The following is an 11,329-nucleotide window of genomic DNA, read 5'->3' as shown; positions in this document are numbered from 1 at the left end:
TAAAGAGAGAGGAAACTAAAAATTGTAGTAACGGCTTCTCGTCATTTGACAATATTTGCGTTACGTCTTTGTTAAAGTTTTACCCAAAAACAAAACGGTAATTTGTGTAATACTTTGATAAAGACGTGTGGCAAAAATTATATTTTTTAACCTAGAGATTTTTTTTTGTAAAAGAATTTAGCATTACCTTTATTAGAAAAAAACTATCTTCATTTTTTTACCAAATATTTAATTTTTCTTCCAGCTCAATTGATGCCCCAATTCCCAGCCGGTTTTCAAGGAACCAATTTGCCCGCTTTTGCCGGTGGACCAGCTGCAAACTTTGGCAATTTCCGACCACAATTCTCTGTACCCGGTCAGTTATCGGCTAACAATACATCTAATGTAGGAGGAAATTAATTTGTAGCTCTAAACTTTTTACATAAAATAAATAATCTATATATACAAATATATAATATATCTCTAATATATGCTTGAAGAATAATAACAATAATAAAAAACCAGACACAGTTTAATAATGAATGTATAATGAGTGTACGCGCGTTGCACAAATTGTGCAAGTAATAATTTTTACAAGTATAAAATAAAGTATCAATAAGAATCATTTCTATTTGTAGTAGTCTTTTTAGTATTGTGTACTTTAAACAAATTTTATTTCGAATAAAATATTTCGCTGCAACAACTACTTTTAGAATAAAGATTTCGAACTCTTATAATATACAAATACAACAATAAATATACCAACATATTTTAAAAAATGAGGTTTTCTTTCTTGGGATTTACAGTGACGTCGGGAAAAAGGTGTCAAGATGCGTTTCGCCAAAAGAACTAAATCAAGTTGAGTGACATATTTGAAATGTTTTCGACTTGGAACGAAATGAAATATGCTCTATTGACAGCAGAGTTAATTGTTTTTTTTTTTTTTTCAAAGAATTATTAGGTGTGTACCATGGTAGAAGAATGCAGGTAGGTGCATCAACGCTTGGGAACACTGATGTGTCAACATTTATAAAATGTTTTGTCAAAAATAAGTAGATTTTTATGTGTTTTCTAACACGACGCATATCGGAGGTTTTTCTTATAAGTATTTTATCAACAATATTTACAAATTTCAATATTTTATTCAAGATTTTTAATTCGAAAATCGGTTTGACAGTTCATTGTTCCAGCAGCTGTGTCGATGCAACTACCTGTATTCTTCTACCATGCAAAAATAGTAGGACTATACCATGGTACAATAAGTAGGTAGAACAGCTTCGTAAAACTACAGAATTTACTACTCATTCAAAATTCTATGAAACAAGTTGTTATTTTATTTATTAATTTATTTTCATAATTTGCCTCATTTTTTAATGAGTCAAATGGCGCGAACAATGAAAGAAATGTTCGTATTTTCTCTCAAAAACATGATCCAAACTGTTGAATCTTTTAATTTCATGGCTAAACTGGTTAATAGCTTTAATGCACGAGCCGCAATGTACATCATTTCCAATCATTGGTCTTGAAAATGTTTTTTTTAATCATTTTCAAAACAATGAATACATACACAAAATTGGTAGAAGTCGGGCACACTTAGAAAAAAACTGTAAACAGCTGATAGTTTTACCTTATCTTTTTATTGTACCATGGACAATACAGTTTTATGCCAATATTGTAAAATGTGTTGCCAATTAAAATCGAAACTATGCATTTTTTTGCAACCGAATTTGAAATAATTATCAAATTATTATAACTGTATGCAAAAACCGATTTTTAAGAACCCAAACTAACATTTGTTGATTATTTTTATGGAAATTATATACCTACTTTAAATAACCGAGATAAATTGTATCACGATAACCGGCATATATAAAGTCATATATCATCCAGCCTTTTGTAAAAGTAGCGTAAGCTTTTGCTCCTTCAACAATTTAAATTGTCAGCTGTCTTATTTTTAAATCCCTACTTGAGGTCCGTTATCGATCTTCAGAGCCCTATTGCCAGTGGGTGTTTTTGTTATTAGACTAGAGCAATTCGCAATAAAAAAGCAAAGAAATCGTTGTATTGGAATCATTTAGTGAGAAAACAAAATAATTTGTAAACATTATTGTATTTATACAAACTACAATTGCGTGTTGTTGCCTCTGGTTTATTAATAAGTATTATATGCAACGTTTATACTAGTTAAAAACTGTGCAAAACAAGCAGGAACATGATCCATTTAACTGGACAGAATTACAATTCCCGTGATATTGTGCAAAATATATTCTCACCATTGATTGGTGTCCTGTGCAGTCCTCATGCAGACGAGGTGTGTCATCGAAACAACCTGTCGTTTGCGGAATTGTTACAGCCTTTTGCAAAGCTGCAAAATGATGGTATGATAGATGGGAGACAATTCGAAATTTATTATTGTATTTTAAAAATTGTTTACATTTCAGCCCACTTTCGCGATGTGACGGGTACCAGTGTTTCCATACGTGGCTTACGTTTGAATTTTTGCGATGTCGACTGGCGACCACCACAAACTGTGTTGGCCAGAAAAATGCTCAACGAATCGGTGACAAACGCCCACAATGATAAAACAAAAATGGTCCACCTGTCCGACATCTCCTTGGAAGTACCCACATACGAGCCATGGTTTGAAAATTGGCGTGAAACCTTTTTAACCGTACAGTTTCCAGCAGACCACGAGTTCACCAGACATCTGCTTAGCTGCCTAATAGTCTTGTCCAGCAGCGAGCCGAATATTGTGGAAACGGCCCATAAGCTGTCCCAGCGCGTACATCAAATGCAAAGCGTTACACCGGCCCAGAAATTACCCAAATGGTTTCAATCGGCCGATGTCCTCAACAGTTATGTGGTTTTGCACGAAGGCACCCAGGGTGATTTGTCCAAGGCCCAACAGGGCTATGAAATGCTCAAGTCAACCTTTGGTGATGCAAAATGCTTTCTCATACAGTTAAATTCACTCGACGTCCATGTCGGTGGCAGTGAAGTGCCCGACTATTGGACGGCGTTTTTAAAACGTCAACCCAAGACGGGTGAAACTGGTCAAAGTGGTGGTGGCAGTCTTGGAGATCCATTGAGTGGCCATAAAACGCCACAAGATGGTGTGTCAAGTATTGCCATGCCAGCCATGCAAATGTCTTTGCTAAGTGAGGCTGTAAACAGCACCGAGGCCAGTGATATGGGAAGCATATTACATCCCCTAAGTCCGGTACAGGAAAATGCCACAGAGGCAATAGTAAGTTGATGAAATCCGTTGGCAATTGGCATTGGTTTTTAAGCATTATTGTTACCTTAGAATTCGAAGTTTTCGGTAAGCAGTGAAAGCATTGCCTCGCAGACCATAAATCCCAATGTGTGGACTGGTGATTTTGATGCTCCCCATGGTCAGTGCTTGAATGCCATGGATGTGGAGAATATTAAACATTTTGTGCAGGATTATGCGGTGAGGGCATTGATACCCTATGTGGAACATTTAGTGGGCATATTAACGGAAGCGGTAAGACAGTGTGATAATTTCGTAAATGTAATGTACTATTGGAGTTTTTTTCTTTTTTTAAGGTCACCAACAAAAAGGGCGTGAGCAAATCCTTGCTAAGTGCCACCAAACGCTGGTTTGTAACCAGCAAACCCGGGGCAAGTGCCAGCAATCAAAATGCTGTAATGTAAGTCATCTTTGGGGTATTTCTAGTGAAATGTTTAACCGAAAAAGAGGTGTTTTCTTTTATAGATACACCCACGAATCGGCGGAGTTACAAACCCGCAAATTGGGAGACCTCTACTTCATGTTTGGACACTACAATATGGCATTCCAGGCCTATCATCAGGCCAAACGAGACTTTAATGCCGACTCAGCTTGGCAATATTACGCTGGAGCCCTGGAAATGGCTGCCTTGTCGGCCTTTATGCTGGGCACGGCCAATCGCAAGACCTATGACTATATGGAAGATGCAATTGTTTGTTATTTGAATACCTGCAAGTAGGTGGAATAGCTTTGGTATTTTTATCATAAATAATGGCAAAATATGTTTTCTATTTTTTTTTTTCAGATTACAACAATTTGCCACGCGGGCCACTTTACTGAGCATGGAATGTCTGAAAACGGCACGATTATACGGTGAAGCAGCTAAACAATTGATACGTATGACTAGTGAAGAGTCTGATTTGCGTTCAGCCCTGCTATTGGAACAGGCTGCCTATTGCTTTTTGAACTCTACACCAGCCATGTATCGTACATATGCCTTTCAAATTGTCTTATCTGGCAATCGTTATTCTCGTGCCGGCCAGCGTAAACATGCCTATCGTTGTTATGCTCAGGCCTATCAAGTTTTCCAGCAGAAAAGTTGGAGTTTGGCCGAAGATCATATCCAGTACACTATGGCTAAACAGGCGTATATGTTGAAAAAACTTGAAGAGGCTAGCCGGTCATTTGCACATCTCTTGCGACCGGGTAGTTTGCAAAATGGCAATCAACAATTGAGCTTTTTGAAAGAGTTTATACAGACTCAAAATGTGGGTGTTGCTAAAATGAGATTGTTCTTATTTGTCCTCTATAATGGAAGGTCTTCCAGTAGAGCCATAGCTCTATGGATACCTCCTTATCATTCCATTCCTTATTTATATGCAAACCTAATATTCTTCTTTCACTTTGTTTTAATTATTTTGCCAGGAGTTTGTTAAACGTCATCCCGAAATGGGTCTCATACCTCATGCTCTGCCCCATGTGGTGCAAGATTCCATCAAAGTCTTAACTTTATCGCCACCACCTGTGGTCACACCCCACCACCTACCGGCAACAAATATAGACATAAATGTAAGTCGAAATAAACAAAAATATCCTTGTTCCAAATCCATTTAAATCGTTGATTTCCAGACGGATTTGAGCGATGAATCAGTTTGGCATAAATTAGAGGAAATGATTGTAACCACTGCATCGGCAAATAAGCCATTGGTATTCAAGCCCTCGCGTAGTTTGTTTACCAAAGAAAATCCCACACTTGAATCCCCATTGGCCGTTCAGGGAGGTAATAGTTGCAAGTATTCAATAAGAGAACCTAATTTTTCCAATCAAAATTGTTGCAGAACCCATTGAGTTATCCGTGACCATAACAAATACCATTGGTTGTGGCATAATATTCAGCAATGCTGAGCTATTGTGGCGTTTAAAATTGGACAATGATGAGGAGTTGAATAATATGTGTTTGTTTGAATCCGCCGGCATGGAGAATCCAAGTAAGTTGGGAGTTCGACAATTTTGGAAAGTGTGGAGAAGAATCATTTCTTTTCCTCTTCTTTCATATCACAAAAACTAGGGATATGTTTCTGTAAACATTTTAATTTTAAATGAATTTAAATATACCTTTCCGCTTTATTCCCCCCTCAGATACCACAGCAGTCAGGGCTGCCATTAAATCAGGCCCGCCCCAGTCCGTACAATTGGATGAGAAGGCCAGCCAGACATTGTATTTCAAATTGACGCCAAAACTAACTGGCCGTCTGACAATTGTGGGCATTGTTGGTCAGGTGGCATCTGCTGCCGAGCCCAATGCCTCTCTTTTGGGTTCATTGCAATTTGAAACACAAATTCTCAAGGCACCTGGTAATAAGGCACCCGCATTTGATCAGAAATTAAATATACGCATCATACCCACACTGCCGTCGTTAAGTGTTAGCTTCTCGGCCATACCCAATGACTTATTGGCCGGAGAAATTATTCCCCTCACTATTTCGTTTCGCAATGAAAACATCAAACCCATTGAAGAGATCTATTTGGGTTGTGATAATCCTCGCTGGCTGACACTGCAAGATAAGGATGACAAGATACCGCTGTCGCTAATGAGTTGTGGGTTTCAGTTTCACACCAGTTTGAGACATAATTTAATTTGTTTCCTCTTCATTTTAGCCATTAAAGACCTTTCCAACGAGAAACTGGTAAAAGACAAAGAGATACGCCAACAACATGTTTTTCGTTTATTCCGAAACAAATCCACGTCCGCCCTTAAGGCCCAAGATACCACAACTTTGACGTTGTGGCTTCAGGCCCCCTTTGAAAATGGCGAGTTTACTTTGCGTCTCTTGTTCTATTATGCCTTGCCTTCGGAGACAACGAGTGCCAGTGGTGGCAATTTGAAATATCGTTTAGTTCGACACAAATGGCAATTTAATATCCACGAATGTCTGCATGCTGAGGCTGCGTGCGTTCTAAGCAACTCGTCCAATGGTGAATTGGGTATCAATTTGGAAGTGCGCAATGAAAATAAAATGCACCATCCCCTTATGGCCGAGATATATGTGAATTCGCTGGCCCTGTACTGTGAAAAGTTCCAGCTGAATAAGGATAAGTTATATCGTAAGAAATTTTATGCCCTACAACTTCCTGCCTTTCCTTTTCATATTTTCAATTTTGTTTTGCAGCCATAAACCAAATGGAAATTGCTTCAGGATTACTTGGAGGTAAGGAGTCCTAACACACACATCTTTCAAAATTATTTGATCATTAACTTTGAATTTTCCATTCCTAGAAAATTGTATAAAACCCTCCAAAACAGCCAGTTACCAATGTCGCCTGATGCCAAGTCACGCCAACGGTGCGGCAAACGAAAATAAACCCTTACCCCAAAACTTATTAAAGGCACGCCTCTCCCACCTGGATATGATGCCATCAAAACTACAACAACAACACGAACAGAATTTACCCAAAATGTTTGAATTACATAGTTTTCTGGCCAACCACGAAACCGTCTACTTCAATGCCAGCATTACGACGGAAGAATTCAATAACATTGTTGCCTCCTATGAACCCCATACGACAATAGCCATCTGCTGGACAGCAGCTATTGTACAGAATTCCATACAACGACAGGCTTATGGACAACATTTCATACAATTGAAAACGATATACGAAAAGAGGACATGCCCCCTGCAAACGGATGAAATTAAACAATTCAAAAGTAATTTGGATCGTGATCAGTTGCAGCATTTAAATATCCAACAGTTTTGTGATAAACATCCACTGGAAATCAATGCCATATTGTCACAAATGGAGGCGGCAGACCGGAGCACAGAACGTTATTTGCCATTTGGTGATGCCACTGCCGAGGAGGGGGAAGATGATTTTTGGGAACCCAATGAAATGTATGTGGGACAACGTTGTCTGCTGGAAGATGAAAGTTTTTTGCTAGCCACTAAAGCTTAAAAGGATAATTGTTGCAATAAGTTATAAATATTCCATTGTTTACTTAAGACGACATAATGCAAAATAATAAAGGTTAATGTATTTTTAGAAATCAAGATTGAAACTTAATTTTTTATTTCTTTGGTCATTGATATTTGTTTTTTTTTTTTTTTGGAAATTAGAACAAAATGAACTAGATTTCCTTAATACATTTCAAAATTATTATTCTAATTATTTTTCAAAACAATAAAAAAGGGGGCTATTTTTAGTTTAAAAATGCAAGGCAAGAAAATACACAACAAAAAATCTTTAACAGACATATTTGTGCAAGGATTTGGAAAACAGCCAAACAATTTCTTCATGAAAAAAATTAAGTTTTTTCTTGGGGTCTAGCGGATATAAAAGAGGTCTATTTTTACTCCACAAACTTGGACGATAGCTTTCCGAAAAATGTAGCTGCAGTGTGTGTGTGTCTTTCTCGGTTACTTAAAATAATAACTCATTTATAGGACATTAATTATGACTAGATTTACAACACAAATAAATAAATTTTATGTGGAACATTTCTCCTTCACTGCCTTATGAACGTTTCTTGCTCATGTATACCTTAAAGGTGGCATACAAAACACGGGTGCAAGCAACTGAAACCAAAAAACGAAAGCAATTCATTAAACAAATATTCCTTCATCAGATATCTCCAACATTCCACTCACCAATATTTCCCAAAGCACTGCCCATTAAAGCACCAACTACATTCGGTATGGGATATGTCTGCCAATCACGATCCCAATCCAAGGGTGAAACAATCGAACCTGCCCAAGCGCCCAATATACCTCCCAAGGCATTGTATTTGAACAAGTTCAATGCAGTCTCTTCGGTTTTGGTAAGGAAATCAGGTTTTTCACAAAACCACACTTGAAGGGCACCACCACCGCCCAACAGAAACACAGTTGGCGATACCGACAACAGCGTCAGGAGCAATGACAAAACAAATGTCTGTTCATAGTTCTGCAAAACCGGTGCACCCAATATAATGCAAATAAATCCATACAACACGGTACACAGGAATTGCAACAATAATCCCGAAGCCAAATCTTTGGGCGTAAAATAGGAAGCCTTGCGTTGTTTTTGTTTCTGTGTCAGCGTAGGATCCTCAAGACGACCATAGTAGAAGCACAGGATGACTTTTAACATTTCTCCGGTAAACACAATGGGTATAATCAATGAATCCCAAAAGCTACCCAAGTGTGTCCAATTTCTGCGATATTGCATGTATGTCATGCATATTAGGATGACACCCAAACTTATCGATACATGGAATAGCTGGTGTTTGGTTTTCAAGGCATCGAAACGTACGGCCATTTTTCAAGTGGATAATAGTTCTTTCCCGAGAACTCCCAGCAACAAATTGTGACCCAGTTCTTTTTCGATGCTTTTATTTGATGGTCGGCGTTTCTTCCGGTATCTATGCAACTCCAGTATTATCTAGATTCAGGCGGTGAGTCTATAAATAAATAAATTTGTGATTTTTATTGAATTTCCTTTTATTTTCAGGATGATGAGGACAGTAAGTATTTGAGTCTTCTTCTTCTTTTTTTTCTTTGGTAAATGTACATATAAATTGAATGGTTATCATTATTCACTTGGAACTATTGTCGTCTTGCTCTAACATACAGTGAAGTCGTGAAGCTATATATTTTATCAGTGTTGCCACACGGGAAACTACATATTACACACGGTGAATGAAAATATTACACATCTGGGGGAAAATTACAAATGAAGCAAAACTTTTAAATATTTGTTTAAAGAAAATTTAAATTTTACAAAAAAAAAAATAATATTTTTTTAAGAAAATTACGTTTTTTTTTAATAAAAACTACATTTTTTTTATAAAAACTCCGATTTTTAATAAGAATTACGTTTTTTGTAATAAAAATTAATATATAGTACAAAATCAAACTTTATTTTAATTAATTTATACCAAATTTTGATAATAGATAATAACTAGAATATATTATTTTTAATTTTTACCCTGATTACGGTAAGGTTATGCGACCCGATACAAGATCCGGTCCAATACTAAAACCAATACGGCTAATAAAATCCGGTTCTACGAAACCGATATGTATGGGTATCATTTGAAAGCTCGTTGAAATAACACCAAATGAGCTATTCACTATGACTTAATAACATATTTTGCATGGAATACAACTCTACATTGGAATTTGGCGGGAATGATGGCAACAATCTTCTGGAAATGTCATTTTCGCTAAACAGTTTTCATTTTTTGTTAGCAAGACATCATTTAACAATAACAGAACTCGTAGGATTGTTCCAATTTAATTACAATAATATTCACACAATTAACCAACGATAGGAATTACTTCGAAAAAAAGTAAATAGTACAGCAATATATGTTCTTGTGATTTTTTTGAGACTTTGCAAAATAATTTCGCAAGTAAGTCATTGTCGCATTGTTCTTTGCAGGCGCAATTTCTTAACAAGCTGCAGCAAAAGCACGCCAGAGAAACGATTGCGAGAATTGCCTTACTTGAAATCCGTCGCTGAAGACAAGACCAAACACACACAAATATGGCAAAAGTTCACATCACCAATGTTGTGGTACTGGACAATCCCAGCAGTTTCTTCAATCCATTTCAGTTTGAGTTGACTTTCGAGTGCATTGAAGAATTAAAAGAAGACTTGGAATGGAAAATGATTTATGTTGGTTCGGCTGAGTCAGAGGAATACGATCAAGTGTTAGATACCATCTATGTTGGTCCCGTACCCGAAGGAAGACACATATTTGTATTCCAAGCAGATCCCCCAGATGTAACAAAAATACCCGAACAGGATGCCGTTGGTGTTACAATTGTTTTGCTCACATGTTCATATCGGGGTCAAGAATTTGTTCGTGTCGGTTATTTTGTAAACAATGAATACACTGATCCTGAAATGCGTGAAAATCCTCCACCAAAACCTCTGTATGATCAATTGACCCGCAATATATTGGCCACAAAACCTCGTGTGACGCGTTTCAAAATCAATTGGGACGATACCCCGGCAAATGGTCTTACAAACGGCAATGGTGAACATCACATGGACGATGAGATGCATTGTGGTGGTGCGGAGGCCACAATGAACGGTTGTGAGGCATCAGCGACAGCAGCCGAAACAAATAATGGTCATTCAAATGCTCTGGAAGCCACAATGGATGAGAATAGCTTGGCAATGCCTTTAGAGAATGGAGTCACAGCCTTAAATGAGAATTCAAATTCTTTAGCTATGGAATGTTAGGTTTATGTTACATACTAATATAATTACTGCCGGCCACCGTTTAATGTGGGGTATATATTTATAAAAAGCTATTATTTTTAATTTTAGTTGAAGCGAACAACAATGAAATGAAAAAAAGTAATTGTTTTGTACCTTTCGAACATCAAATGAAATAATGCTATTTTCACAATAACTTTTTTAAACAATGGCAAAGAAAGCGGCATGAACCTTTAAAGTACAGTCGTCTAAATTCCATCCGAATTGTTAGCAACTTATTTGGGACAAAGAAATACACACACACATACACACTCAACCAAGAAGGATCTCATGTTGCTGCGTTTTGCATATGTTGTCATCTCTTATGGCACCGAATCGAGCATATTCGGAAAAATATAATTTTGTCGAGTAGCAGTACTATTTTTAAGTCGTTTTCTGAACATAAATTTTTGTTTCTTTTTAATTTTCTAATGAACCACCTCAGATGTTTATGTTATAAAAAAATTATTCCTAAAATGTTTCATTATATTTATCTTATTTCTAGATTATATAAAATTACTTTAATTTAACTAAAAATAATTATTACAGAAAATCAAAAAAAAAAAAAATAATAATTTCAAAATATATATTTTATTAAAGACAATATTTTTTTTATAGATATATTAGAAATTGCGATCCTTGGAGAGAGAGAGAGAGAATGATGTAAGGAAAATATATGGAGTTTGGAAACAAGTGGGATACATTTGTTAAAGGGCCTAGAATAGGAAGGGGTCAAATCAAGAACTTGAGTATAAATAATGTCAGGTATGTGATGTAGGTATATCAAGGTGTTTTGGAAATTAGTTCATATTTTTTATTTTAGAAAGAGAACTTCGTAACGTAGAATCTGGCTAA

General features: G+C 36.6%; 4 protein-coding genes across 6 annotated transcripts in view; 3 read left to right on the top strand and 1 right to left on the bottom strand.

Annotated features, from left to right (window-relative positions):
- LOC101901187 (chromodomain-helicase-DNA-binding protein Mi-2 homolog) overlaps window positions 1-758 on the top strand; it is a 49,275-nt gene extending 48,517 nt beyond the window's left edge. For both annotated transcript variants that reach the window (XM_005180604.4, XM_005180603.4), the window contains exon 6: window positions 245-758. In XM_005180604.4, the coding sequence (XP_005180661.1) occupies window positions 245-399 (155 nt within the window). In that variant the 3' untranslated portion in view covers window positions 400-758. The remainder of the gene's footprint in view (window positions 1-244) is intronic.
- A 1,216-nt stretch (window positions 759-1,974) lies between these two features.
- LOC101900717 (trafficking protein particle complex subunit 8) lies at window positions 1,975-7,286 on the top strand. Its single transcript, XM_005180601.3, has 13 exons — window positions 1,975-2,357; window positions 2,421-3,226; window positions 3,287-3,487; window positions 3,550-3,653; window positions 3,719-3,967; window positions 4,038-4,500; window positions 4,658-4,801; window positions 4,862-5,012; window positions 5,071-5,220; window positions 5,372-5,830; window positions 5,891-6,337; window positions 6,403-6,441; window positions 6,510-7,286. Exons 1-13 carry the CDS (start codon window positions 2,192-2,194, stop codon window positions 7,181-7,183), a joined length of 4,053 nt encoding a protein of 1,350 aa, XP_005180658.1. The 5' UTR covers window positions 1,975-2,191; the 3' UTR covers window positions 7,184-7,286.
- A 30-nt stretch (window positions 7,287-7,316) lies between these two features.
- LOC101900540 (uncharacterized) lies at window positions 7,317-8,926 on the bottom strand. The gene is made up of 2 exons (XM_005180600.4): window positions 7,876-8,926; window positions 7,317-7,803 (listed from the first exon to the last, which is right to left on the bottom strand). Exons 1-2 carry the CDS (start codon window positions 8,522-8,524, stop codon window positions 7,742-7,744), a joined length of 711 nt encoding a protein of 236 aa, XP_005180657.1. The 5' UTR covers window positions 8,525-8,926; the 3' UTR covers window positions 7,317-7,741.
- Window positions 8,927-9,401: 475 nt separating this feature from the next.
- LOC101900366 (histone chaperone asf1) lies at window positions 9,402-10,902 on the top strand. 2 transcript variants are annotated; one of them, XM_011293005.3, is made up of 2 exons: window positions 9,402-9,557; window positions 9,626-10,902. In XM_011293005.3, exon 2 carries the CDS (start codon window positions 9,755-9,757, stop codon window positions 10,457-10,459), a length of 705 nt encoding a protein of 234 aa, XP_011291307.1. In that variant the 5' UTR covers window positions 9,402-9,557; window positions 9,626-9,754; the 3' UTR covers window positions 10,460-10,902. The 2 variants fall into 2 exon arrangements, with proteins under 2 accessions (XP_011291307.1, XP_005180656.1); XM_005180599.4 differs by having other exon boundaries at window positions 9,404-9,557; window positions 9,650-10,902.
- The last annotated feature ends 427 nt before the right edge of the window (window positions 10,903-11,329 follow it).

The sequence above is a fragment of the Musca domestica genome, unplaced genomic scaffold (genome assembly GCF_030504385.1).
Source record: "Musca domestica strain aabys unplaced genomic scaffold, Musca_domestica.polishedcontigs.V.1.1 27, whole genome shotgun sequence".
Classification (NCBI taxonomy): domain Eukaryota; kingdom Metazoa; phylum Arthropoda; class Insecta; order Diptera; family Muscidae; genus Musca; species Musca domestica.
This window is presented reverse-complemented; position numbering and strand designations above follow the sequence as displayed.

Excerpts from the sequence above, each read along its gene's own strand:
- LOC101900540 (XM_005180600.4), bottom strand. The coding sequence starts at position 8,524 with ATGGCCGTACGTTTCGATGCCTTGAAAACCAAACACCAGCTATTCCAT. Across the intron at positions 7,804-7,875 it reads CAGTGCTTTGGGAAATATTG|TTGCTTGCACCCGTGTTTTG; the intron begins GTGAGTGGAATG and ends TTTTGGTTTCAG.
- LOC101900366 (XM_011293005.3), top strand. The coding sequence starts at position 9,755 with ATGGCAAAAGTTCACATCACCAATGTTGTGGTACTGGACAATCCCAGC.
- LOC101900717 (XM_005180601.3), top strand. The coding sequence starts at position 2,192 with ATGATCCATTTAACTGGACAGAATTACAATTCCCGTGATATTGTGCAA. Across the intron at positions 3,968-4,037 it reads TGTTATTTGAATACCTGCAA|ATTACAACAATTTGCCACGC; the intron begins GTAGGTGGAATA and ends TTTTTTTTTCAG. Across the intron at positions 4,802-4,861 it reads CAACAAATATAGACATAAAT|ACGGATTTGAGCGATGAATC; the intron begins GTAAGTCGAAAT and ends GTTGATTTCCAG.